We start from the raw sequence: 24,301 nt of genomic DNA on the forward strand, positions 1-24,301 counted from the left end.
CACACCCAACCATCCCCCCTTACACCCACCCCCCCTTCACCTCACCCCCACACCCCCTTCAACCTCCCTATAACCACCGATCCCTCCCCTCCTGCTGATACCCCTAGATACTCACCCCCTCCAACCCCCTTGTACCAACACCCCCCACCTCACTTCTCCTTATACGGATACCCCCTTACACCCACACCCCCGATACCCACACCCCACTTGTACCCACAGCCTTTCACCTCACCCCCACACGCCACCATCCCCCCCTTACACCCACCCCCTCTTCAACCCCCCTATAACCACCGATCCCTCCCCTCCTGCTGATACCCCCTTATACCCACACCATCTTTCAGCCCCCTGTAGCCCCCCCTCCCCTCCTGATGCCCCCCCCAGTGATGGCCCCCATCGCTCCTTAAACCCACATCCTCCTCCCCCGCCCGCTCCCCAATGACCCCCCCGCCCGCTGACCCTTTGCCCCGCCCCGCCCGGCGGAGCCGCCCCCCCCCGGAAGCGCGGCCCGCTCCGAGCCCCCGGCGCGGCGGCCAGGGAAGATGGCGGCGCCCTTGGCGCAGCAGCTGGAGCAGCTGCTCAACCCCCTGCCCCGCCCGGCCGACCCCGAGGACGACCCGGAGGAAGGTGAGGGGCGCCGGGGGGGGGACCCTGGGCCTGGCGGGGCGCGGGGGAGCGGCCGGCGGCGCCGGGCCCGGCCGGGCCCCCACGTGGGCGCCTCATGGAGAGGAGGAGGCGGCGGCGGCGGCGCACAGAGCCCCCTGCACGCCCGATACCCCCCCCAGCGCCGCGTGTCCCCCCCCGGGCAGCGACTGGGGGCTGCCCCCGATAACCCCCCCGCCAGCGCCGCGTGTCCCCCCCCCGGGCAGCGACTGGGGGCTGCCCCCGATAACCCCCCCGCCAGCGCCGCGTGTCCCCCCCCCGGGCAGCGACTGGGGGCTGCCCCGATAACCCCCCCCCAGCGCCGCGTGTCGCCCCCCCGGGCAGCGACTGGGGGCTGCCCCCGATAACCCCCCCGCCAGCGCCGCGTGTCCCCCCCCCCGGGCAGCGACTGGGGGCTGCCCTCGATAACCCCCCCCAGCGCCGCGTGTCCCCCCCCCGGGCAGCGACTGGGGGCTGCCCTCGATAACCCCCCCCAGCGCCGCGTGTCGCCCCCCCGGGCAGCGACTGGGGGCTGCCCCCGATAACCCCCCCGCCAGCGCCGCGTGTCCCCCCCCCCGGGCAGCGACTGGGGGCTGCCCCGATAACCCCCCCCCAGCGCCGCGTGTCGCCCCCCCGGGCAGCGACTGGGGGCTGCCCCCGATAACCCCCCCCCCCCAGCGCCGCGTGTCGCCCCCCCGGGCAGCGACTGGGGGCTGCCCCCGATAACCCCCCCCCCCAGCGCCGCGTGTCGCCCCCCCGGGCAGCGACTGGGGGCTGCCCCCGATAACCCCCCCCGCCAGCGCCGCGTGTCCCCCCCCCGGGCAGCGACTGGGGGCTGCCCCCGATAACCCCCCCCCAGCGCCGCGTGTCCCCCCCCCCGGGCAGCGACTGGGGGCTGCCCCCGATACCCCCCCCAGCGCCGCGTGTCCCCCCCCCCGGGTAGCGACTGGGGGCTGCCCCCGATAACCCCCCCGCCAGCGCCGCGTGTCCCCCCCCCGGCAGCGACTGGGGGCTGCCCCCGATAACCCCCCCCGCCAGCGCCGCGTGTCCCCCCCCCGGGCAGCGACTGGGGGCTGCCCTCGATAACCCCCCCCCAGCGCCGCGTGTCCCCCCCCCCCCCGGGCAGCGACTGGGGGCTGCCCTCGATAACCCCCCCCCAGCGCCGCGTGTCCCCCCCCCGGGCAGCGACTGGGGGCTGCCCCCGATAACCCCCCCCCCCAGCGCCGCGTGTCGTCCCCCCCGGGCAGCGACTGGGGGCTGCCCCCGATAACCCCCCCCAGCGCCGCGTGTCCCCCCCCGGGCAGCGACTGGGGGCTGCCCCCGATAACCCCCCCGCCAGCGCCGCGTGTCGTCCCCCCTGGGCAGCGACTGGGGGCTGCCCCCGATAACCCCCACCCCCAGTGCCGCGTGACGCCCCCCCAGCACCGCGTGTCCCCTCCTGGGCAGCAACTGGGGGCTGCCCCCAATACCTCCCCCCGGTGCCGTGTGTGCGTCCCCCCCGGGGTAGCGACTGGGGGCTGCCACCAATACCTCCCCCCGGCGCCGCGTGTCCCCCCCCCGGCAGTGACTGGGGGCTGCCCCCGATAACTCCCTCCCCAGCGCCGCATGTCCCACCCCCAGGCAGCAACTGGGGGCTGCCCCCCAATACTTTCCAGTGCCGCATGTCCCTACCGGGCAGCGACACGAGGCTGCCCCCCACCAGTATTTCCCCCCAATGCTGTGTGCTCCCCCCCACCCCCTCCCGCGGGCAGCGACTGGGGGCCGCACCCCACCAATATGTCCCCGAGTGCATTCCTCCCTGGTACACTGGGGGCTGCTCTTTTCGCCCCCCCGCCTCCCGAGGTCTTCTCTCCTCCCTGAACATTGAGTGGGGGTCTGCTCCCCGCTTCCTCAATACCTCTTCTCTCTCCTTCCCCGCTATGGCAGTGACCCCTGGCTAATACTCACTCTCCTTACCCAGCTCCAAAACGGGGGCCTTCTTTCCCTCAACTCCTCTCCCTTCCCTGGGGCAGAGACTGGGGGCTGCTCCCTCCCTTGGCACCTACCGGAGAACCTCAGAGTTACGAATAGACCGGCCAACCACACGCCTCATTTGGAACCGGAAGGCCACAATCAGGCAGCAGCAGAGACAAAAAAGCAAATACAGCACAGTACTGTGTTAAACCTAAGCTACTTAAAAAATAAAGGGAAAGCAGCATTTTGCTTCTGCATAGTAAAGTTTCGAAGCTGTATGAAGTCGATGTTCAGTTGTGAACTTTTGAAAGAACCACCACAATGTTTTGTTCAGAGTTTCTAACCTTTCCAAGTTACGAACAACCTCCATTCCCAAGGTGTTCGTAACTCTGAGGGTCTGCTGTACTGTACCTCCATGAGTGTGCGCTTTCCCGGTTTCCACTGTGGGCATTCGTGTGGCCTGCGTAATCACTTGGTCAGTATATTTCGATGCTGGTTTACCTTGATCCATCCATAGCTCAGCACCTGTGTGAGGCTTCCCCGTCCTTGGGAGTCTCCCATATAAATCACTGGGGCGCTGGGTGGCAGCATGGCAGTTGCTGGTCTTCATCATCTCATTTGGGTGGAGCTGGATCTATATCTCGCTGCTCCTGCTATGCTAGCGATTGTGTTGAGTGATGCCTCTGAAGCATCCCAGCAAGGACTGTCGCTCTTTACTGCTTAAAATTTACCCCGTCCCCCCGCATATGAGTTTGCTGTGAACTACTGTATTGTTGTTTTAATTCATATCAGAAATGCATTATCACAAAATTTAGAGACTACTGTTGGGGAAATTAATGACCCAGCATTTTAAGCTTCCCGACCCAATAATTTTCATGTGCCCATCAGTTTCTCTCTCTCTCTCCATGTGTCCCACATTTGGCCAATTTGGCTGTACTGGTATGGGATGAATTGATTGCTATAGTCACTATTCCCTACTAAGCAGGGCCTTGGGAATGTATCATGGGCTCCTGTTGTTTGCATTGGGTCCAAAAGGGGTGCTGGCTCAGAGCTTAGAAAATGTAGTGAACACCTAATGTCTCACAGATTAAACCAATCAGCCAAAGGCTGCTACAGATACGAGGGAGGTGTACCAGTGAGGTCCTGGGGCAACGGTAAAAAATTTACTGCCCCCCAATTTACCTGCTGGGAAAAGGGAGGGACTTTGATTTCTGCCATCGTGCTGTGTCCAGATTGTGCCTGGGGGCTCCATCTGTTATCCTTTGGCTAGGCGTGTCTGATGATTTTAAAGGCTCCATATGCTGTCTAAAAGGGCCTATGTCTCTCCAGCCTATCCCAGGGCTGCATGTTGTTGGTCCTCTCTTCTGTTCTTCTCCGAGCCTCCATTTTTGAATCCTTCCCTCCTGTGAATAGCCCCAGCGTCTGCTTCTGCTGTCGCTTTTACCAAGAAGTAGGGCAATTAAATGCTCACAGCCTTCTGTATATAAGCAGCAACACTGACCAGAGGCCTTGTTAATTTCGTTTTGCTAACTGTGAAAATGTGTGTCGCTGTAGATGCCCTGTCGGCGCACTTAGACCTGCTCTACGCTTAAAAGTTTTGCCGGCATAACTGTCAGTTAGGAGTGTGGAAAAATGCCTCCCTTAACTGACATAATAGCTATGTCAGTCAACAAACGCCCTGGTATACATGCAGAAAAGTCATTTTGCCAGCCTAGCTTATTTCATTTGGGGAGCTGATGTTGCTTTGTCTCCCTGAGGAGGATTTGCCAGTATAGCCTACCAGCAAACTCTCTCTAGTGTAGACAAGGCCTTGGGAAGAAGGGTACTGCATCGATTCTTCACACTTAATTCTCAATTGGAAGGTTTCCTCTGGAGCTGGAAGGGATAGAAATGTAGTTTTTATTTAAAATAAAGCTTAAATTCAACAGCAGTTACTGGCAGTTATAATTATTTGTTATTGTTTATCTGTTTTGTATTTAGGGGTCTCCAACAAGGATCAGGGTTCCATTATGCTAATTCTAAAAAAAAGTCCCTGCCAGGAAGAACGTACGGTGTTACACGTAATGTGGATATAAGAAACTAAAGGGGTTGGAGGAAGCAAGGAGGACAAGTTACCTGGTAACAATCATGTCTAGCATGTTCAGTAGCAGTCAGAGCACACCAGCTTTCCAGGCTGCTGTTTATCATACTAGATGTGATTGTTCATTGTTTGTTCATTGTTTTCTCCTGGCCACTGGCAAGTGGATTTTTTTTTATCAAGCCCTTTGCTAGCTGAATTGCAAATTTTTAGAAATTGGTTTCTCCTTCCATGACATGTAGTGGCAATGTCCTCTTTGTCGTTTTTAGACCGATACCTGCCATTTTTTTACTGCTTTGGACTTCACACATTCATCCCATCACACCAGTGCAGAGTGCCTCCAATGGACCAAAATAAATAAAATAAAATAAAATTAACAAAGCAAGGACACTGAACTCTTCTTCAGGGCTTGTCTGCATTACACAATTTTATTGTGTTCAGGCTTGATTATGAAGAGTTGAGTGAGCTGTCACAATACGGAACGGAATTTGCCCTGGTTTACACTGACTGGGCAGTCATGGTGGTCAGCATTGCGTCAGCTAACTCGACTCTATACAACTGTGTGTGAACATAAGATAGACAAGAACTCATTAACCAGACGTGGTTGACATGTTACGTTTTCTTGAGGTTAAAGAATTTTTTGGCTTTGAGCCTTTTTGTGTGTGTGTGTCTGTCTAGTAGCAGCTCTCAGATGCACATGGGTTGGGAACCAAGGATGTGACCCATGGAGTCCTACAGGGCAGTCTGAAGCCACTCTATTTATCTAGTCTCTCCTCTCAAGCACCTACCACCCTGGTGCTGGATCTCTCACCCTCTTCTTGTAAGTGCAGGGTGATGACAGAGGTGATCAGCTGCAGGTTTTGTTGCTTATGAATTCAACAAGCAATTTGTTTCATCTTTAAAGGAAACTAGGAGTACAGAAAAGTATGACGGCTGTGTATTTATGGCTTAGTGGATAGAGAATTGGCCTGGGAGTTGGGAGACATGGGTTCTGCTACTACTCACTGTATGACCTGTGAGCAAATCATGGGTCCCCAGCCTGGGGTCTCCCACCCCTCTTCTGTCTTGTCTGTTTATGCAGGCTGCTCAGTCAGGGTGGAGACTCTTGCTATGTGTCTGCACAGCACTTAGCACAATGGGAACCCCCTCTTAGATGGAGCTTCTAAATGCTACTGTAACAGAAATAGTTAATAATCTGGATTCTTAAATGTGACTTAGATGCAGCCATCGGGTTCCTGGTCACTTGACAAGGTGGCCCTCATTTTTGCAGAAATGTCTGACTTGCTTTACATAGTCAATACATAATGCCTGCTTTAAAGATATCAACCAGCAAGTTATGTAACCTGTTGCGTTGCATATACTGTGCGTTGGTCTCCATTGTGAGCAATATGTGGGTGAAATTCATTTAATTGCAAAGTGTGTCTTGAGGCGTTTGAGGAGCTGTGTGCTAGTGTGAATTTCTATACTATGGCTACGTCTACATTAGAGACCCTTACAGCTGCACAGCTGTACCACTGCGAGGTCTCCTGTGTAGCAGCTCTGTGCCAATGGGAAAGTGCTCTCCCATCAACATAATTAGCCACCCGCAGCAAGCGGTGGTAGCAGCTCTCCTGTCCACATAGCGTTGTGCACACCTTTACTTATGCTGGCAAAACTTATGTTGCTCAGGGGGGTGTTTTTTTCACACCCCTGCATGATCTATGTTTTCCCCACCTCAGTGGTAGTGACCTAAATGAGAAGCTTGCAGAACTTGCTTTCCTTATGTTTTCTATAGAACAATGACTTTCCAGCCAAGCGGGTTATGGGAAGCTCCTGATTTCCCTTTCACCATTTTGCAGTTCAGTGCCTGCTTGAGAATAAGACATTTTATTCCCTGTGAGTTGTTTTCTTCTCTCCCCTTAAGTAAATAGTTTACATAAATGGGGCATTAACATTCTCAAACACACATTAAAAAAGCACTTAGCGATGTTCAGCCAATCAGATCACTCAATTGGCTGAACAATCCTAACCCTATAATTTTGCAGAGGGTGCCTTGCGCATGAATGAAAATAGAGAAGAGAACCTGTTAAATAATGATCCACGTTTGCTGGAATAAACCATTTCCCCGTTTCTGAAGAATGGAGATGGGGAAAAGAGAACAGTCATTGTAATAAAGTTGTTTTCTATATTTAGACAATTACAGCATTTAGTTATTTCAGTGTCTTATAAATTTATCAAGAGCCCAGAGGGCATCCGAGTTACGGGTGGTTGTTTTTTCATTTGCAAGCGCAGAATGAAACCCCTCCAGCTTTGCTGAATCTTCTAGCCAGTTGGTCAGACTTCTCAGGAGGACCCTATTATTCAGGGACCCCCCAAAGTGGGACTGAGCAGACATATTCTATGCGGTGCCTAATGTGGTCTGTCTAATATGGACAAGGGGGTGAATATAGGCCAGTGTTCATGTAACAAAATGAACTAGATAAAATTATTTTGGTGTTTGATAATGAACATATGGAGAGCCTCTTGGAGTGACAGGATACTTTGCTCTAGTTAAAAGTGCTGCACTTCACTGACCTATAGAACCAAACCAAAATTGTTCAGGAGAAACCTAGATTATAATTGGAGGCACGTTTGGAGTTAGTCAATTTATAAAACTTTCAGCCATGTTCTTCCCAAGATTTTGATGGTGCTGGAAGGGGGAATAGGAGCTTTAAACCATAGAAAAGTCTTAGTGATTTCCTTTTTGAAACATAGATGCCTTTGGAACAATTTCTACTCCTTGTTGATGACCCAAACTGTTGTAACCTGGTCTGAATATACTGCCTCACTCTTCTCTGCTGGGTGGGATCAGACTTGCGTTCAGGGTATGTAACTGGTTGGCCTTTAGAAGCTGGCCTCCAGAGGATAGAAGTCGATCTGTGTTAATATGCTCTTTCCAAAATTGGATGAATCTGACCAGGTTTTTTTGAAGCACCTAAAGCTTGGCTTTGGTCCCCGAAGAGGTTTACGACCCTTTTGGTGAACCTAGGAGAAGCCCGTCCAGGGGTGGACAGAGCCAGATAGGTATTGATGAGGTTTGATTCCAGAAATGAAACTTGTCGGCTGTGTGTGTCACCGACCTGTGAACAGCTCAGTTCTATACAACTCCTAATATGACTTGTCCTTTAGCTCATGGGTTAGAGGCCAGTGTATGCGGAATGCAAGGTCCCTAGTTCTAGTCCCCTGGATCCAAGGAGGATATAGATATTATTTAAGCCCAGTCTGCTTTCTGGCAGTCCTAGATAGAATCGCTCTCCTGTCTCGCAAGTCTGAGTTCTGCTCTTAGTTTGAAACCCTGCACTATTAACCCCCCTCTCGTCTTCACAGCCACTGCTGCTAGGGTGATTGACAAGTTCGATGAGGGCGGAACTGAAGATGACATCCTTGCCGTCGGCAATATACGTAAACGAGCCTCCGCCTCCCTCTTAGAAGCTGATAAGAGGTACAGCGGGAGAGCTGTATCTCGCCAGGCCTTGCAGGAAGAGCGATGGGGAGAGTCTCTGCCTGGAGCAGCATTTGGTGAGAAATTCTGTTTCTTTCCCTGACTTTCCACGGCGGCCCCCCCCCCTGCACCCCGTAAACTGCTTCCTGATCCCCCAACCCTAAACTGTGAACTACAGGCAGTAAGTAAGCTCTTACACGGCACCGTGATAGGAGTCCCAGCTCAGCAGTGTTTAAGTCTCATTGACTTCATGAGCTTAAAGTTAAGCGTGGCTTCTTAAGTGCTGTGCTGAATCATAGCCTTATGCATTAGCTCCTGGGAAAGGGAAGCCTCCAGGACCGTAACTGCTCCCTGTGGATGAAGGAAGGACAGTGACTAAATCTCAGGTACAAAAAGTTCAGCCAGGTTAAATTACCTGGCAAGGAAAGTGACGTGAACTCCGTGTGGCATGGGAGAACTAGCTGCCATCTTTAAATTGTCAGCTCTTGGGAATTTGTAGCTGCTTAGTGCTTATGTACAATTTCTCATTATAAAGACACATGTACCAAAGCATGAGCACCTGGTTTGCTTACCATTGCTTCATTATTAAATGGGAAAGGCTGTCAGCTAATCAATGGATGTGATAATTGTTGTTGGAGTGACTGTTACTGCAGAAAAGCATGAACTAAGGTTTCAGTTTGCCAACGTATCCTCATAAGCCTCTTGGTTAGCCTAAGGAAGGAGCAAAATTGTGCCTAGAATTATCCCTAGTGGACTAGAGATCTAAACCAGGCCAGACCACCAACTGGATGCTGATTTTTTAGGGTGTGATTTAGTCGCGGGTAGTTTTAGTAAAAGTCACGGACAGGTCACAGGCAATAACCAAAAAGTCACGGCCAGTGACCTGACCGTGACTTTTACTGAAAATACCCGTAACTAAATCTTACTTGCTGGGGCAGGGGGGTGTGATCCAGCGGACGCTGCTGTTCCTGGGGGTTGGGGGCAGCCCGGGGCCCCGCCGCCGCTGCTGCTCTGGGCCAGGGGCCTGCCACCGCTGCTCCTCTGGGACAGGGGGAAACCTGGGGCCCCACCGCTCCTCCAGGCCGGGGCCCCCCCACCGCTGTTGCTTCTCTGGGCAGGGGCAGCCTGTGACATCATGGCTGCTCCCAGAACTCTGCTCCAGAGCAGCTCCCGGGGCCAGTTGCCTGGGACCAGCTGGCTGGGGCTGCCGGAGCAGCAGCCGGTCCCAGGACTGCCCCTGCTGCTCGGGTGGCCGTGGGGTGAGCCACATCAGCCATTGCAGCTGCGGAAGTCCCAGAGGTCCCGGAAAGTCACAGAATCCATGACTTCTGTGACCCCTGTGAAAGATTTGCAGCCTTACTGATAATGGATATTACAGAGTTGCAGTCATACTTTGTGATTAAATAACTTTGTTGAAATATCCCCTTTTCTAATTATCGGATGAAGAAACGTCGTCTGAGAGAGACCTTGACATTGGAGATCTGGAGGAAGAATTGGATGAGGACATTCTAGATGCTACAGCTGATCAGGACGATGAGCGCAGCAGTGCTCAGGGTGACTTGGGAAGCGACCCAGAGGAGGGGAGAGAAACATCTGCCGAGCTCCAAACACCGAAGTTTAGTTTCCAGAACATCCGTGACTTTGAGAAATTTATGGAAGGGATGGATGATGTGGGGAGCAGTGAAGAGGAGGATGAAGAAAAAGAGAGCAATGAAGAAGAATCTGGGGATGCAAGTGAGGAGGACGCGGCAGATGCCAAAAAGAGCGATGATGATGGGGGGGTGGTGACCTTCTCTAAAGAAAAAGTGTCTGAAGAAGTAGAAAAAGGAAAAGCTGTGAAAAACCAAATAGGTTTGTACATGGAATTTGCTTTGTATTTTGATGAGTCTTACGCCTTGTCTATGCTACAGAAATGAACTGTGCTAAGACCTGTTTTAAGCCATTTGCATGTTGCAGCACGCACTGGAGTAGTTTTAGGAGTTTACAGCAAGTGTCCTACCAGCTGTGCTCCATAGACTGTGGCCTGGTCTGTGCTGCAGAATTAAACTAGTACTTTGTCAGTAATTGGTTTAACTGAGCCAGTGCTGAGCATTGTTATGATACCAATGTAAACAAGGACTTACTGCACTGTATGTGTTGCTCAGGGACTCAGACACTAGTCTGTGTTTTGGTGTGCTTGAGTACAGGGGTTCTTAACCTTTTCCTTTCTGAGGCCCCTCCAACATGCTGTAAAAATTCCATTGCCCATCTGTGCCACAAAAGCTGTTTTTCTGCATGTAAAAGCCAGGGCTAGCGTTAGGGGATAGCAAGCAGGGCAATTGCCCGGGGCCCCATGAAACTAAGTTGCTCAGGCTTCAGCTTCAGCCCCAGGCTTTGGCTTTCTGCCCTGGGCCCCCGCAAATCTAATGCTGGCCCTGCTCAGCGGACCCCCTGAAACCTGCTTGCGGCCCCCCAGTGGGCCCTGGACCCCAGTTGCTTTAGTAATCCATCCCAGTGTGTTGGCTGGGGAGGAGGTGCCAGTTTTCTATGCCCTTGTGAGCTCCATTCTCCAGAGTGAAGATTTTGGGTTTAATGGGGATATAATTATGGATTACAATGGAAACTAAACATCCTCCTCACTTCCTTTAGGAGGAGTTTTTTCTAAAGTTGATGTACATGATGATTAAATATTTTCTCTCGGTGGTCCTTCGTTAGCCTGTATGACTAGTTGTCTTTGCTAACCCAGAAGCTTCTAGGTTGGTGATGACAACCCATCAGTGCAGGTGTTAACCATGACATGGTGACTGTTTGCTCCCACCTTGTGGGGATTCTTCAGTTAATCCCCTGCCCCCATCACTGGACCCATCTTCCCTGCAGTCCAGATTTTGCTCTGCGTGGCATGATCTACTGTGTGCCAGCTGAATTGGTGACGCGTGCCATTCCTTGCTGTTTGGCATTTGTTGTGTCAAACAGTGGAGCTGTGTGCACCTTTGCTTTGGCAGTTCTACGATTTGAATTTCTCTTGTGAATTTTAACAGAAGCCTCGAGAAGCTTTTAGGCAACTACTATCTAGTTGTCCCATTAAATAATGAGTCTCCGTTTGCAAAGTGTTGTTGCAAAAGGAAAGTGCTGCTGGGGAAGGAGAGCAAAGAGAAGTGGCTGATGCTTTCTGGTTCAGAGTCTTTGGGAGGCAGGGGTCACAGGAAAGTGAGTGAATAAATGCTTTGGAATATGAAATTCATTTTTTGTTTCCACTGTGTTTTAAAGCCCTGTGGGACCAGCTGTTAGAAGGGAGAATCAAACTGCAGAAAGCGCTCCTGACGGCCAACCAGCTTCCACAGCCAGATACGTTCCCGGCATTTAAAAAGGAAGGTGGGCGAGAGTTTGCCAGCGCACTCAAGAACAGTAAGTAGTTTTAACTCTGCCTGCTTTAGTGTCAGAAATACAGACCCTGCTCTCAGGGAGACCCAGGTTCTGTACTCAGTTGCGGGCTGGCAGAGGCTGGGAGTGGCTGTGGAGCCAATGTCTTCAGCCTCTGAGACAGGGATTTGTGCCTTGTGATAGGAACCCTTGTGGTTACTGTAATTAGGGATCAGGTTTAACAGGCTCAGGTGACGGTCCCATCCAAGTCTACTTTGGCTGAATGGCAGGACACTGATGTGCGAGGGGAAGGACCGTGGAGATACAGACACCTGTCATGTAAATCGTATGTTTTATTGTTATTTATTTGTGTGGTGGTAGCCCCTAGGAGCCCTTGTTACGGACCAGGGGTGCTGCACAAGCACAGAACAAAGGCAGTCCCTGCCTCAAAGAGCTCCCAGGCTAAGTAAATCTGTGCCCTTATCCATATGTATTGGGCCAAGTTCGGTTCTGGTGGTGGCTACTTGTCCTATCTTAGCACCACGACGCCTCAGCTGAGCTTGTGGCCACACTGACTCCAGTGCGTTCCCACCAGAGTTCGGTGTGGTCCTGGAGTCTGAATGAATTGTTTTTTTCTTGTTGAACATCAGAAGTGATTGGTTATCAGTTCGGTGTATTGCCGGTCTGCTGCGTTCTGTGTGATCCGTCCTCAGCATAGGGTACCCTCGGAAAATGGGTTGATTCCTCTTTCTGTTTTGAGTCCCTAGGCAGCACTGCAGCATGCTGAGAGGCAGAGGGTCACCAAACCATGAGACTCTCTATACCCTAGTTTAATGCTGCACACGGGGTAAGATCTCAAAGAGAAAGTCTGTGTTGCCAGGTGCCTGCTGTCCAACTGGACAGTAAGTGTCCATTCAGTTAGGAGACTGATTCATCTATTTAACAAACAAAAAAAACCCCACAACAACAAAACAGTAGTACTGTTAATGATACTGGTCAGGTAAGGCCTACAGTGGGTTCTCTAAGAGATGGCAAATATAATGCGCAAAACGCACCTAGTAAACACTATGCACTCAGAACTCATTTCCATTGACTTCCGTGGGATTTGGATCAGACTTTTGTTTCCTAATTAGTAAATGAAATAAAAAATCATCAAACCTGTTCAATTGTTCAGTACAAGAAAGGAGAGTGGGTTTCTGCAGTATTTTTATGTCCTAGTGATCAAAATGTTGGCAAAAATAATGAAGTGCAGACACAGTAGAATATTCTTCTGGAACTTTAAATGATGATGATGTGTGCACCGAGTCATTTAAAAACTCACTGAGAAAGTTGTTTCTTTAGCTCAAAATTCTTTCTTCTCAACACCCTGGTTCTGGATATTTTCCGGCTTCTAGACCCTTACAGTTCATCAAAGAAAACACCCAATTATAAAGCAGTACCTTTATATCTCCACTTCTGCAGATCCCAGCCAGCCCTTTGGTACTGGTCCTGTGTCTAGTCTAATCTTGAAAGGTGCCTATTTTCGTGTTCAGTTGACTGTGCGGCTGTAATGATGTGAGAACCCTGTGAGGTTTTGGCTTAAAGTGGCAGAATCTGGTTCATGAACTTTTTGGCACCGTCAAATCTGAGCCTAAATCCTGACCCTGAGTTGGCCTTTGACCGAACCTAATAGCCCATCTTAAACCTAATCCAGATCTGAACAAATTAGCTCCTCATCACATCTCTACTCGTAGCAGGTGAGGAACTCTATATTTCCAAGTTAGCTCTGCTGCTTTAAGTGAAGTGATTGAAGTGTGTGTGTGGGGGGAGGCAAACTCCCAATAATACTAAGCTGACCTTTCAGTGAAATGCATGTTATTAATGTATTTAATGAGATGCATTACAAACTGCAGCAAGCACTATGTTTCATTACAGGTCTAAAATGCAATATCATTAAAGACCTTTAACAGAAACAAAGGTTGACATTTTGATATTTCCCATAAGCAAAATACATCCAAGCACATGGAATATAATATAGTATAAGTCCAGTATAGGGGAGATGTTAATTTTTTAGTTGTCCGGGAATGTTAAAAGAAAATCCACTGTTTAATAACTGCTTTGTGATTTCTCTCTCTTCTCTCACCCCTTTTTCATAATCTGGCTAGGAGGGGTTGCAATACTGTAGATTTACATTCCTGATGTCTTACATTCACTTTTGTGCTGTATTTAATGTGTGAAAACACCAAGAAAAGAGAGGACTTGGGTGCTGCCAGGGAATATAGCTTGGGCTAATGGGAAGATATTAGCAAAGGGAAAATTTAGATTGACTCTCAAGAAATGCTTTGTAACAAGGGTGCTATTGGGGTTAAAAACGTAATAAGGCTCAAAGAGGGATTGGGCGCCAATATGGTTAACGAGGTAATACTAACAAAGTGTGTAAGTGATAGAAAATCTTATGCCTCATGGCTAAAGACAATCTCTAACTACTAGAATGAGACCCCGATCTGGTTACTGTGTGGTTTTGTGCACCTTCTTCTGAAGCACCTACTGCTGGCTGCTGTTGGGGACAGGACTGAAATAGATGGACCACAGCTCTGATCCAGTCTGGCAGTTCCTAGCTTTATTAGATTGTGGAATGGTCTTTTATGGGAAGTACTAGAAACTCCATCACCGGGGCCTCTGAAAGGTAGCCTGAGAATGTATTGTGGGGAACAATTCTGCACTGGTTCTAAGGGGATGGACTGGATAATCTCGTAGATCTTTTTCATCTCTAGGGTCTATCAAATAGGTAAACCTGGTGCATTGTCAAGGGATCCAGTATTTGGTATTTTTGCTTGTTAAAGCATCTATGGCCGAGGTCATGTCATGTTTATCCGTTAATCTCTTCAGGGCAGGGAACTTGATCTATGTTAGTAAAGCACTGTATGAATTTATGGTGCCATGTAATTGATTTTTAACAATATTGAGTTCAGGAACTTTCTCATTAAATCATCTCTTGTTTAGTGTTTTCTAATATTGTTCTTTTAAAGGACAAAGATTAAATTCCATTTCTCTTAATGTAATTTGCAATGAACATAGGATATTTTACAATGCAAACATTCCATTTTTTCTTTTTAAAATGAGGTGCACAGTGTTGGCCTGTGTCTTGCTGATGTTGTCACGACTGTGCAAAGGTGCTTTTGCCAATTTTTAATTTAGGACGTGTAAAACAAACTTGCTCTGTTTGTGGCCTACATCTTCTAACTGGCCAGAGCGGCAAAGTTGGTACTAAATAATATTAGTGGCTTTTCATCTTGGTTGATTTCTAAGCAGTTGACATATGTAGCTCACTGACACACAAGCTGTACCCAGCAATCGCTCTTGTAATGTCAGTTTAATACCTGATACGTCCCTTGTCATCAGCCTATATCCTGCCCTTTTATGGGGATGGATAGTGTGATGCAATGGTCTTTCTCATCTCTAACTACTACAGTAAAATCCCTGTGGATTAGCATGGTTCGAGAAGTTACTTAATTATTATGTCTTTTGTGAGGTTGGTCCAATGTGTCATACTTCTAAAATGTAAGTGTTCTTGTGCTTCAAATTCTTGTTCACTAGAAGGGTTTGGCTTTTGAAGCTCTGGAGAGTGAAAGCCAATGGCTTTGCAGAGTTATCAAGCCATCTAAGCCCACGTTAGCTGTAATATCCATACACAACATGTATATCTTTTTTTGTTTGCAAGGTGGCTTTTGACTTGTGGTTGTTGCTACAAGGTTCTCCAGTAAGAACTGTGGCTTCTGCTTTAATGATTGAGTGAGCCTTTGAATCCCAAAGGATTTCACAAAAAGATGTGATCTGTGGTGTTAAACAGTAAAGAGCCATCTCCCCATCACTTTGCTGTGTTGGGCATTGTGAGAATGAATCAGAGCTCTCGTTCTGTACATCTGATTTGCGACTCGTCAATAAAGCCAGAGCTTCATCATGTGGGCAACCTCTGAACTGTATTACATTCTTGCTTATGGAGCTTTTGTGTTTGTGGTAATTTGGATGTGACCTTTCAAGCCGGTAGACAACACCTGGTGAAATTCAAAAGACATTGCCCACTGTGATTATAAAAAACTGCCTCTTGAGTTGATGCAGAATGGGCCTAATTTCATTTATGACAGCTAGCTTATTTTAGTATAAATCAGGGTCTAATAAAAGTCCCAATTATGAGCTAATCAAAGGGTTTAACGTTGGAATAGAAGCAAAAATGGCTTCTATGTGAACAAGCCTTTTATTCTTTTTTAAATTGGTCTAGTGGGCTGGGTGTAAGGCTGTGGAGTTCTGACTTCTCACCTCAACGCTGCCACTGATTCATGATGTAGCCTTGGGTAGGTCACTTAACCTCTCCTTGTTTCCCCAACCAGAAGAATCTATAAGAATTTTTACATACGGGTGTTTTGAGGATTAAAGTAGTCAATGGCCATTTGAAGGTGGGAAAGAACTTTGTAAATACTAGGTATTAATATTATTGCATTCTGTCATCCCAGCCGGACACTCCAGTCTTAAGAGCCAAGATTTTGGATGCAGAAAATGGCATCGAAATGATAGTCAAAACAACACTGTTTTGGATTGGACTATGTTCTTCTTAGGGATGGATGAGCCACACACACCCTTCTCTCCGAATTAGTGAAAGAAATCCATTGTTACTCTGTTTTTTTTAAAGTCAGATACATGTGGCCTTTTTTGTAAAAGCAAAAATAAATGGTTTGGCGCTTCAAGTAGCTTGAAGCGATTGGGTAAAAAAATATCAAACTCTATTTAGTATCCTACCCAATTGGACACTCAGAGGAGCTTTCTCCCCCCAACGACACAACGAGCCATTGAAAGTGAACGGGAGTTGAGTGTCTAACTTTTTTTTTTAGGTGCCTGTAGAAAAATCTGTCCCTTAATATTTTAATTCATGTTTTATGTGATAGCTTTTCCTGAGTGTATCCATTGCTTGTAGTATTCCATGCCTCCTTTCTGCCCAGAGAAAGAATGAACATTTTGGATGGATAAATAATCTACGTTCGCCAGTATGACACATCCCTCTTGAGACAACTTTCTCTCCATTATGGCTGAATGTGATGGTACAATTCTATTAGGGATTTGGGGTAATAGTATTAAAGAGCCTGTGGTAAAGTGTCAGCTGTAAGATTTGTTTGTGGTGTTAAAGCCAAATCCAAGGCAAAAATATCAGTGTCTTGCAGTTTCCAAATTAGGACTGCAAGTGGAGAGGTTTTTAAACTCTTTTTTTTTTTTTTTTTGGTAAGCAATCTAGCGGGGCTTGGACATTCTCAGATGCCTGCGATCTCAGTTTCTGGTGGATGATTTACTGCAAAATTGCTTATAAATTGAAGTAGAAAATGTTTTGCAGACCTGGCAGCTTTCAAGCTTCACACCCATTTGTCACCCAGCATTTCCCTTTGTGTATAGAACAAGAATTAATTAGGCTGCACTGCAGGAAAAGTTTATGGCCATAATTTATATAGGATGAATTTCTGTTTAAAGAGACAGCCTTGCTTTGTGTGCACTGTCTTACTTTTTATTTCGTTTTAAAAATATCCTTAATTATGCTGCAGGTTTTTTCCCTTTTTTACATATAAATTGGGGACAAGCTCATGGTAATGGAGCTCATGTTTATTCCTGCTTCACTTCCAGGGAGAAAGTCTTAGTGGTCTTTTAATGCCACCGCAATTACAGTGGTTGCTCTGTGAATATAGTGTAAATGTTTAATGCTCTCTACACAGAAACTCCCACAGCTAAAATTTCTAAGGTACTCTTGCCTGGAGTGGTCTGTTTCCACAAGATAGATTTGTATTCTCTTGCACCATATCTTCCAGTCTAGTCCAGGACATGAGATGCTGCCCGTGTTTAGGGTCTTGCACGTTCAATTAATGTTTTTCATAATCAATGCAAGTCAGAACTTGCAGTCTGCTGCTGATTTGCACATTAAAGAGACCCATTAATTAAAAATTCCAATCCTTGGCAAGTTCCTGCAGGATCCCTGCATTATTTACATAGAAAAGGAGTGCAGGGTGCAAGTTTCTGTGCTGTGTCTCCACGTAGATTGCACACTTGCAATTAATGATCTTGTGTGTTTTGTTTTTCTTTTTTGGGAAGAGTTAGTTCTCATTGGCAGTTCAACAAGAATGCGTAATTGCCCAAAGGGCAAGGAATTGTCAAAGTAAGAGGGTGATGGCAGTATTCAGGGGTCAGAAATGAAACAGTTCCAGTGACTGGGTTGTCTTATGTTATCTCTTGATTTGGTGCCAGAAAAGTACAGCTAGTGTGAGTGCCCGATGAGGGCTTCAAAACATGATCTCTCTTAATCCACAAGGACTAGAATCCAATGCTCTCTATGCCCTTGGATAGCTGTGCCTCTCAGCACTGTTTTATAGCCCTGATAGGTTGCAATATCTCACTGTTCCAATTAACATCCTGCTTTCCCTTAACCCCCTCCCACTTCAGTGTGAACCTGTTATGTATAGTTCAAAAATGGATGATATTTCCAAAACTGGTAGAGCTAGAAACCAATACTTTATGCTGTTGGAAAAGAGCTGGGAATCCCAGCTTTTAAACAGCACAAATTAATCTCCTAACTAGTAGTTGGAGGGATCTGGACCTAAAAGAATGGTAAAAATCAAAGCTGAGTTATTGCAAAAAGCGAGCTGTTAATGGAAATGACGAGACTTTAAAGAATGGGATATCTATTTTCATCTTAACTTTTTAAGACTTGTCAATAATTCCATAAAACCTATATAAAAGTAATAATTTTTGTTCCTGTCCTGTGGTTCCACCTGTCAATAGATTATGAAGAGCTACTGGAATTCCATGTTGCTTCTTTCAACATCCTAAGCTCAAGAGAAGAATCAGTGGACTGGTGAAAAGAAATGGAGAAAATATCAGACTTGGGCAAGAGGCAGAACCAAAGTCCAATGTTTTCTCCACTTAGGTCTAATATTTTCTTCATTTTAGTTTCCTTGGTGCTCTTGAGCATGGGGTCTAAGGCCAAGTCTGGTCTACAGACTTTTATCAATATTACTACGTTGCTCCGGGGTGTGAAAAATCCACACCCCTGAGCGACGTAGTTATAGTAACTTAGCCCCTGGTGTAGGCAGCGCTATATCCCCAATGTAGCTACCACCTCTCCTAGAGATGGATTAATTACACCGATGGGAGAAGCTCTTCTGTCAGAATAGTGGCGTCTTCACTAAAGACTGCTGCACCGATGCAACGCTTTACGTGAAGACAGGCCCTTAGTCTTCATTAAGTGAGGGACCCCTGGTGGGGGTGACACATTCTAAGTATTGTTTATGTTTTATGGGGCTATGGAGAAGTTTGGCAAAGTCTCATGTTCAGTAACAAAATAAAACCCTGAACATTTTTATCAAATGCATTTGTCATTCATGCTTTCAGGTCCATTATCTCATACCTACCCAAGATGAAAGTACTTGAGTGGAGCAACACCAATGTTTTCAGGACAGTACGCTTTGCTACACAGTGGTCCAGAGCAGTGGCTCTCAACCTTTCCAGACTACTGTACCCCTTTCAGGAGGCTGATTTGTCTTGCGAACCCCAAGTTTCAGCTCAGTTAAAAACTACTTGCTTACAGAATCAGACATAAAAATACAAAAGTGTCACAGCACACTATTACTGAAAAATTGCTGACTTTCTCATTTTTACCATATAATTATAAAATAAATTGCAACCCCCAGGTTGAGCAACACTGATATAGTATCTAGAGCAATATAAACAAGTCATTGTCTGTATGAAATTTTAGTTTGTGTTGACTTTGCTAGTGCTTTTCATGTAGCCTGTTGTAAAACTAGGCAACTATCTAGATGAGTTGATGGACCCTCTGGAAAACCTCTGCATACCCCCAGGGGTACGTGTACCCCTGGTTGAGAACCACTGGTCTTTGATCAGAGGGAAAGAAAGAGACTCTTCTTTTCTGTAGGCACAAGATGAATTCTGTATTTTAAATTCTGCTGGAAAAGTATGTTCCCCTCTCCTCCCCTATCTCACAATAGAGTGCAAAAGTATGTTCCCCTCTCCTCCCCTATCTCACAATGGAGTACTTCAGCATCAATTTGTGTGCTGTAAAATCACACCGATTTTATTTTCCTCACATCTGGGGTGTTGATCTAAAATTATACGTCCCATGATATTCCTAGTGGCTCTGAGATTAAAGGGAAATTGCCCTGATATGCCATGTGAAGTTTGTGTGTCCAAGGAAAGCGTGTTAACAAAAGGAAAGCCTTGCTAGCATTTTCATAATGCCCTCTTAGAATGGTCCCTTGGGAAGGAGTGTTGATGGTTCTCATGGGAACTCATTGATGCAAGGACCTTTTTCCCTAAACTAATAGTAGCCACCATCTCTGTGTGCCTATAGCAGAGAACAAAGAAGGCTTCCACATCTGACGTCCTGCCTCTGGCAATGGCCAGTATATCTGATGCTGAAGAACCGTTCCTTTTCCACCTTCCCAAATTAATGCTCCTTGCTAATTGTGCAGTACTATGGAGGGTGAATTCCTTCCTAGCTCCTGTGGTGATGCAGCTTAAACCCTGAAGCATGAGATTGCGCTTGATGTCAGGAGACGAGTTCTTAGAGCCGGCTGTCCTTGTTCAGTGAATGTCGTCTTAAAGAGTGCAGGGGGCCCACACACGTGCACGCCCCATCCAAGGCCATGTCTACAGTAGAGCTAGGCTTGGCAGAGCCCCCTAGTGGAGATGCAATGTAGGCGAACGGAAGGAGTTTTGCTGGCATAGCTACACTATCTCCCTGACCATTAGGTAAATTGATAGGCATGCTCTTCTGTCAGCGTGGTTGTATCTACACCGAAGCTTTTGTCAGCATAGCTTTGTCAGTGAGGGGGTGGGATCCCCCCCTCCACTCATAGCTGACATAGTTATGTTGGCAAAACTTTGCAGTGCAGACCAGGCCTTCGTGCTCAAAATAGGACTTAAATGGTACAGTAGACCTTGTGCTAGCCCTCCGCTTGGAGATGGATTTTGCCTGAAGAGGGGGAGAGAATGTGAGCTGCAGATAAACTATGTGGGAAGGGAACGTCTGTTCTCCTAAGCTTATTGTAGTCCCTTCCTTAAATCCAAAGTCAGTAGTTACAGGTTAACCTATACTTCACATTGATTAGTTAATCTCCTTAAGGTGTTACGTGTCTCAGGTACAGCAGCCAACGGTTGCTATTTCATTACATTTTATTGAAAAGTAGAGCTAAAAGGGTGTGTTATAAAACTTCTTAGGGCTTGCCAGGAACTGCCCAAATCTGGGTCTGTGATGCAGTCCATGATATGCAAAGAAGAATTGACCTTTCTTCCCGAAAAAGTGCTTTGCAGTCTGATCGCTTTGCCCATCATGGAAATGCAGCCATCTCTGGGGTGGAAATGTAGCCGCTTTTAGTGTGGAGTTGGGAAATGAAGGATAACTCACTCACTTGAGGCTACAGCAGAGTTTACGTTAATTGCCTGAATTGGGATCTGGCTATTTTAGAGGGGTTAACCGCTCTTGTGAGAAATGACTATGGGATCTTAATCTCGTGGCTTCTGACCTACATCTGTTCTGCAGCACAGCGCATCCAATGACACGGTGCCCCCTAGGCACATGCTGGGGAACAGCATTTGTTTTACCTGGGTTTTCATTGGATGTCACCTCTTTGGGTGCTGACTTTGTTAAACTGGTACCTGTCAAGATCACAGCCTGAGGTGGTATGATTGTGATCTTCTGCATATATATTCTTGAATACGTCATCTCTTTTTGGCAAAGGAAGACATCTTTCGATTTGTCGCCATTATTATGCATCAGATGATGCAGGAGGGCAGGTCATCCCGGTTACGAATGAATTGTGATCTCCAGAATACCAAACGAGTTTCATCTTCTCCCACTAGGCTTTTCTCAGTGCAGTTATTTTTGAATATATGTGTATAGACTGAGCACGTAAACTCAAAGGAAGACTGTATTATTCAATCACCTGGCTGATAGATCAGTCCCCGATAACCACCTGTGTACTCTGAGGCAAACTGGACCTAAATTATGTGACAGAGCCCTCCCCCTCCCCAATTTCTTCAGCATTCTGGTGTTGCAAACTGAAAATTCTGCTGCCAGTTTTAAAAAGGAGGGGTGTAGGGAATTAAATGAACCATATAGCCAGCTTACATGTCAATGATTCTTAATGTTCTCTTCATGAGGCCAGACCACTGGAAGTCCCAGTGTAAAGGAGGGTGCCTGCAGTCTGTCAGGAAGTGTGGAGGACGTGAGATGGTCATTTATTCCCAAACTCAGCCTGACTCAGCAATGCACGGAACCATTTTAACACCTATTCTTTTCAGTGAGAGTTGAGGGTGCTCAGAACCTTTCAGGATTGGGTCTGGGATGGAGAGTATACTCTGGAATATTGCCTGGTCAGTTTGTTCTCATTTCACTTTTAGTATCTTTCAAGGGGTATTTTTGCTGGGTTTCTTATTGGCGTTCCTTTGAATATTGTTTTTTTTTTTTTTTTTAAATTCCTAGTGTAAATATTTCTGCAACCGAGCCCCTGAGAACACGCATTTCTCCATTCCTGCAGAGAACAGCCCTTTTGTGAACGTGTGTTCATGTTTCAGGAAACCACCTCAGCTATTCCAAAGCCCCATAATGGCCAGATAAATTGAGTACCAAACAGTTTACTAGGCGTGAGTCATTCTGGATGAGACCCAGGTCCCATCTGCTTTGCTTTAGTTTTTAGAGATGCTGTGGCTCTTTCTGTAAGAGACAGTATGTTCCAGTTTCCTTGGCAGAATATTTATCCTCCCCTCCTGATGTGGAGCATGATCTGTATGTCTGATGGATACACCCTCTGCCACAGAGCTCTCCATGTTATGTTGGCATTGTAAGTATCTAGTTAGTGAAGAGCTTTTGAATGAAGCGTGCCATATTCATGTGGACTGGAATTGATCAACAGAGCCTAAGGGAACTCCCAATAACTCCAGTAATTCCAGCCACACTGTTTGATCATCTCTAACCATGGCTAACTTTTAAAACTGAAATTGGATAATTATCCACCCTTCTTTGTAGTTGCATCTGAGGATCTTAAAGATTTATACAGAGATGGGTTGGTACCATTATTTCTGCTTTCCAGAAATGGAGGAAACTGAGGCATAGACCAGTTAAGTGATTTGCCCCAGGTTACCTGATGACTTGGTGTCAAACAAGGTTACATTTCTGCCCCAAAGGTCTTAATGGGAGCCTTGCATGTGCACATAAGGGCAGATCTGGATTCCAGTATTGAGGTCCAACCATTGTGGTCTGGCTAAGCCAGTGAAAAGAAGATCGCTCAGCTGACATGTTATTTGCCTGGAAACCCTTGCAAATAAAACTTTGCACTCACCAAATCATGGAATGTTGTATTTTGTTTAAAGGGATGCGGCTAAGGTTGGTAGGCCCAAAATGTAACTTTCCATCCCTTTTTCTGATTACGTATCCCATGTAACTCTCTTTGAGGGCCTGAGCCGAAGTCCGCGGAAGTCGATCAAAATCTTTCCATTGACTTCAGTGGACACTAGATTAGACCAAAATGTGTGTAATTTTTTTTTGGCAAACCAGTGTCTTGATGGAGTGGTGTTAGTGAGACTTAAAATGAATAAGGTGGCCAATTGTCCTGTGCTCAAGGGCAACCATTTGGCATGTGTGAGATGCAGGGGCATGTGGTGAGAAGCATGTTCACAGATACCGATGTCAGTTTCAAGCCAAGTCACCAAGGTGTAATTAGGGAAAAGGTAGCCCACTTAAATTGTTGCAATATCTTCACCACCCTTATGATTTTAATTGAGGATACAGACATATGACCTGATCCTGCAATGGGCATCATGCAAGTACACTGTTCTGCACACTCAAATCTTGTTGCAGGATTGGGGCCCTAGAAGTGGTAAGGTAGAAGTTTTGAGGCATAATTCATTGTTTGCAAAGTGTTTGGAGATCATGTTAGAGAAGTGCGACATACCATATTTATTTGGTATGGAGTTCAGGGCTGTTCAAGAAAATCTTGCAGTAATGCATGGGAAGGGAAGGCTCTTAGCCGGTTTTGTTTAGTCTTATTTAACAGATTTTTGTCCTTTGATTTAAAACACGTATCGTCCCCTCCCCAAGCCTTATTAAAAGTTGAAATGCTTACATTTTAAAGGTTACTTCATAACTGTATGCGCTGGAGAGAGCTGGGGGGTTGTTTATTTTTTTAAAAGAAATGTAGCTTAGCTTCTAGAGCACAAGACGGCAGCCAGCAGGGGAAATAACAGTTTGCTCACATGCTGCAATTTGACCCCTGACAATAAGCGTATGCCATGCTTTGCGCGCACAGAAAGGGTTTGCCTGCATTAGAATTATTCGAGTGACTTGACTGCCAGTTAACTTGAGTTAGTTAACCAGCTTGTACATACTAGTGTAGATGCTGCACAAACCTTTGTTACAATACAAAGGTTTGTGGACCATCCGGACTAGCATGTGCAAATGTGTTAGCCAGCTCCAGTTAACTGGCAATCAGTTCACTGGAGATAAAAGCTCACATATAGCAAACACTTTCCTTGTCTTGATCAATATAATTTGTGCTCCTGCGTTACACGGGAGGTCAAACTATGATCTAATGGTCCCGTCTGGCCTTAAAATCTATATAAATACTTTTCACAAGCTCCTATATTTCTGATCTTACTACGTGTACTCAGATGAGTAGCAATCTTGGAGTCAATGGGCTAAATTATTCCATTGAAGTGTTTACATGACTAGGGGCTGAAGCATTGGGCCCTTTGTGCACAATGGATGGCGTTCATCCCTCTGCAGAGAGCCACCTGTGCATCACTTGAAT

General features: G+C 47.0%; 1 protein-coding gene across 4 annotated transcripts in view; it reads left to right on the top strand.

Moving 5' to 3' along the window:
• The first annotated feature begins 495 nt into the window (after window positions 1-495).
• AATF (apoptosis antagonizing transcription factor) overlaps window positions 496-24,301 on the top strand; it is an 83,899-nt gene continuing 60,093 nt past the window's right edge. For 3 of the 4 annotated variants that reach the window (XM_073316094.2, XM_073316097.2, XM_073316096.2), the window contains exons 1-4: window positions 6,433-6,544; window positions 8,015-8,206; window positions 9,576-9,980; window positions 11,376-11,513. In XM_073316094.2, the coding sequence (XP_073172195.1) occupies window positions 6,448-6,544; window positions 8,015-8,206; window positions 9,576-9,980; window positions 11,376-11,513 (832 nt within the window). In that variant the 5' untranslated portion in view covers window positions 6,433-6,447. Of the gene's footprint in view, window positions 625-6,432; window positions 6,545-8,014; window positions 8,207-9,575; window positions 9,981-11,375; window positions 11,514-24,301 lie in introns of those variants that run through there. The other variant, XM_073316095.2, reaches the window with a different exon arrangement.

This window comes from Lepidochelys kempii, chromosome 17, assembly GCF_965140285.1.
Source record: "Lepidochelys kempii isolate rLepKem1 chromosome 17, rLepKem1.hap1, whole genome shotgun sequence".
Classification (NCBI taxonomy): Eukaryota; Metazoa; Chordata; order Testudines; family Cheloniidae; genus Lepidochelys; species Lepidochelys kempii.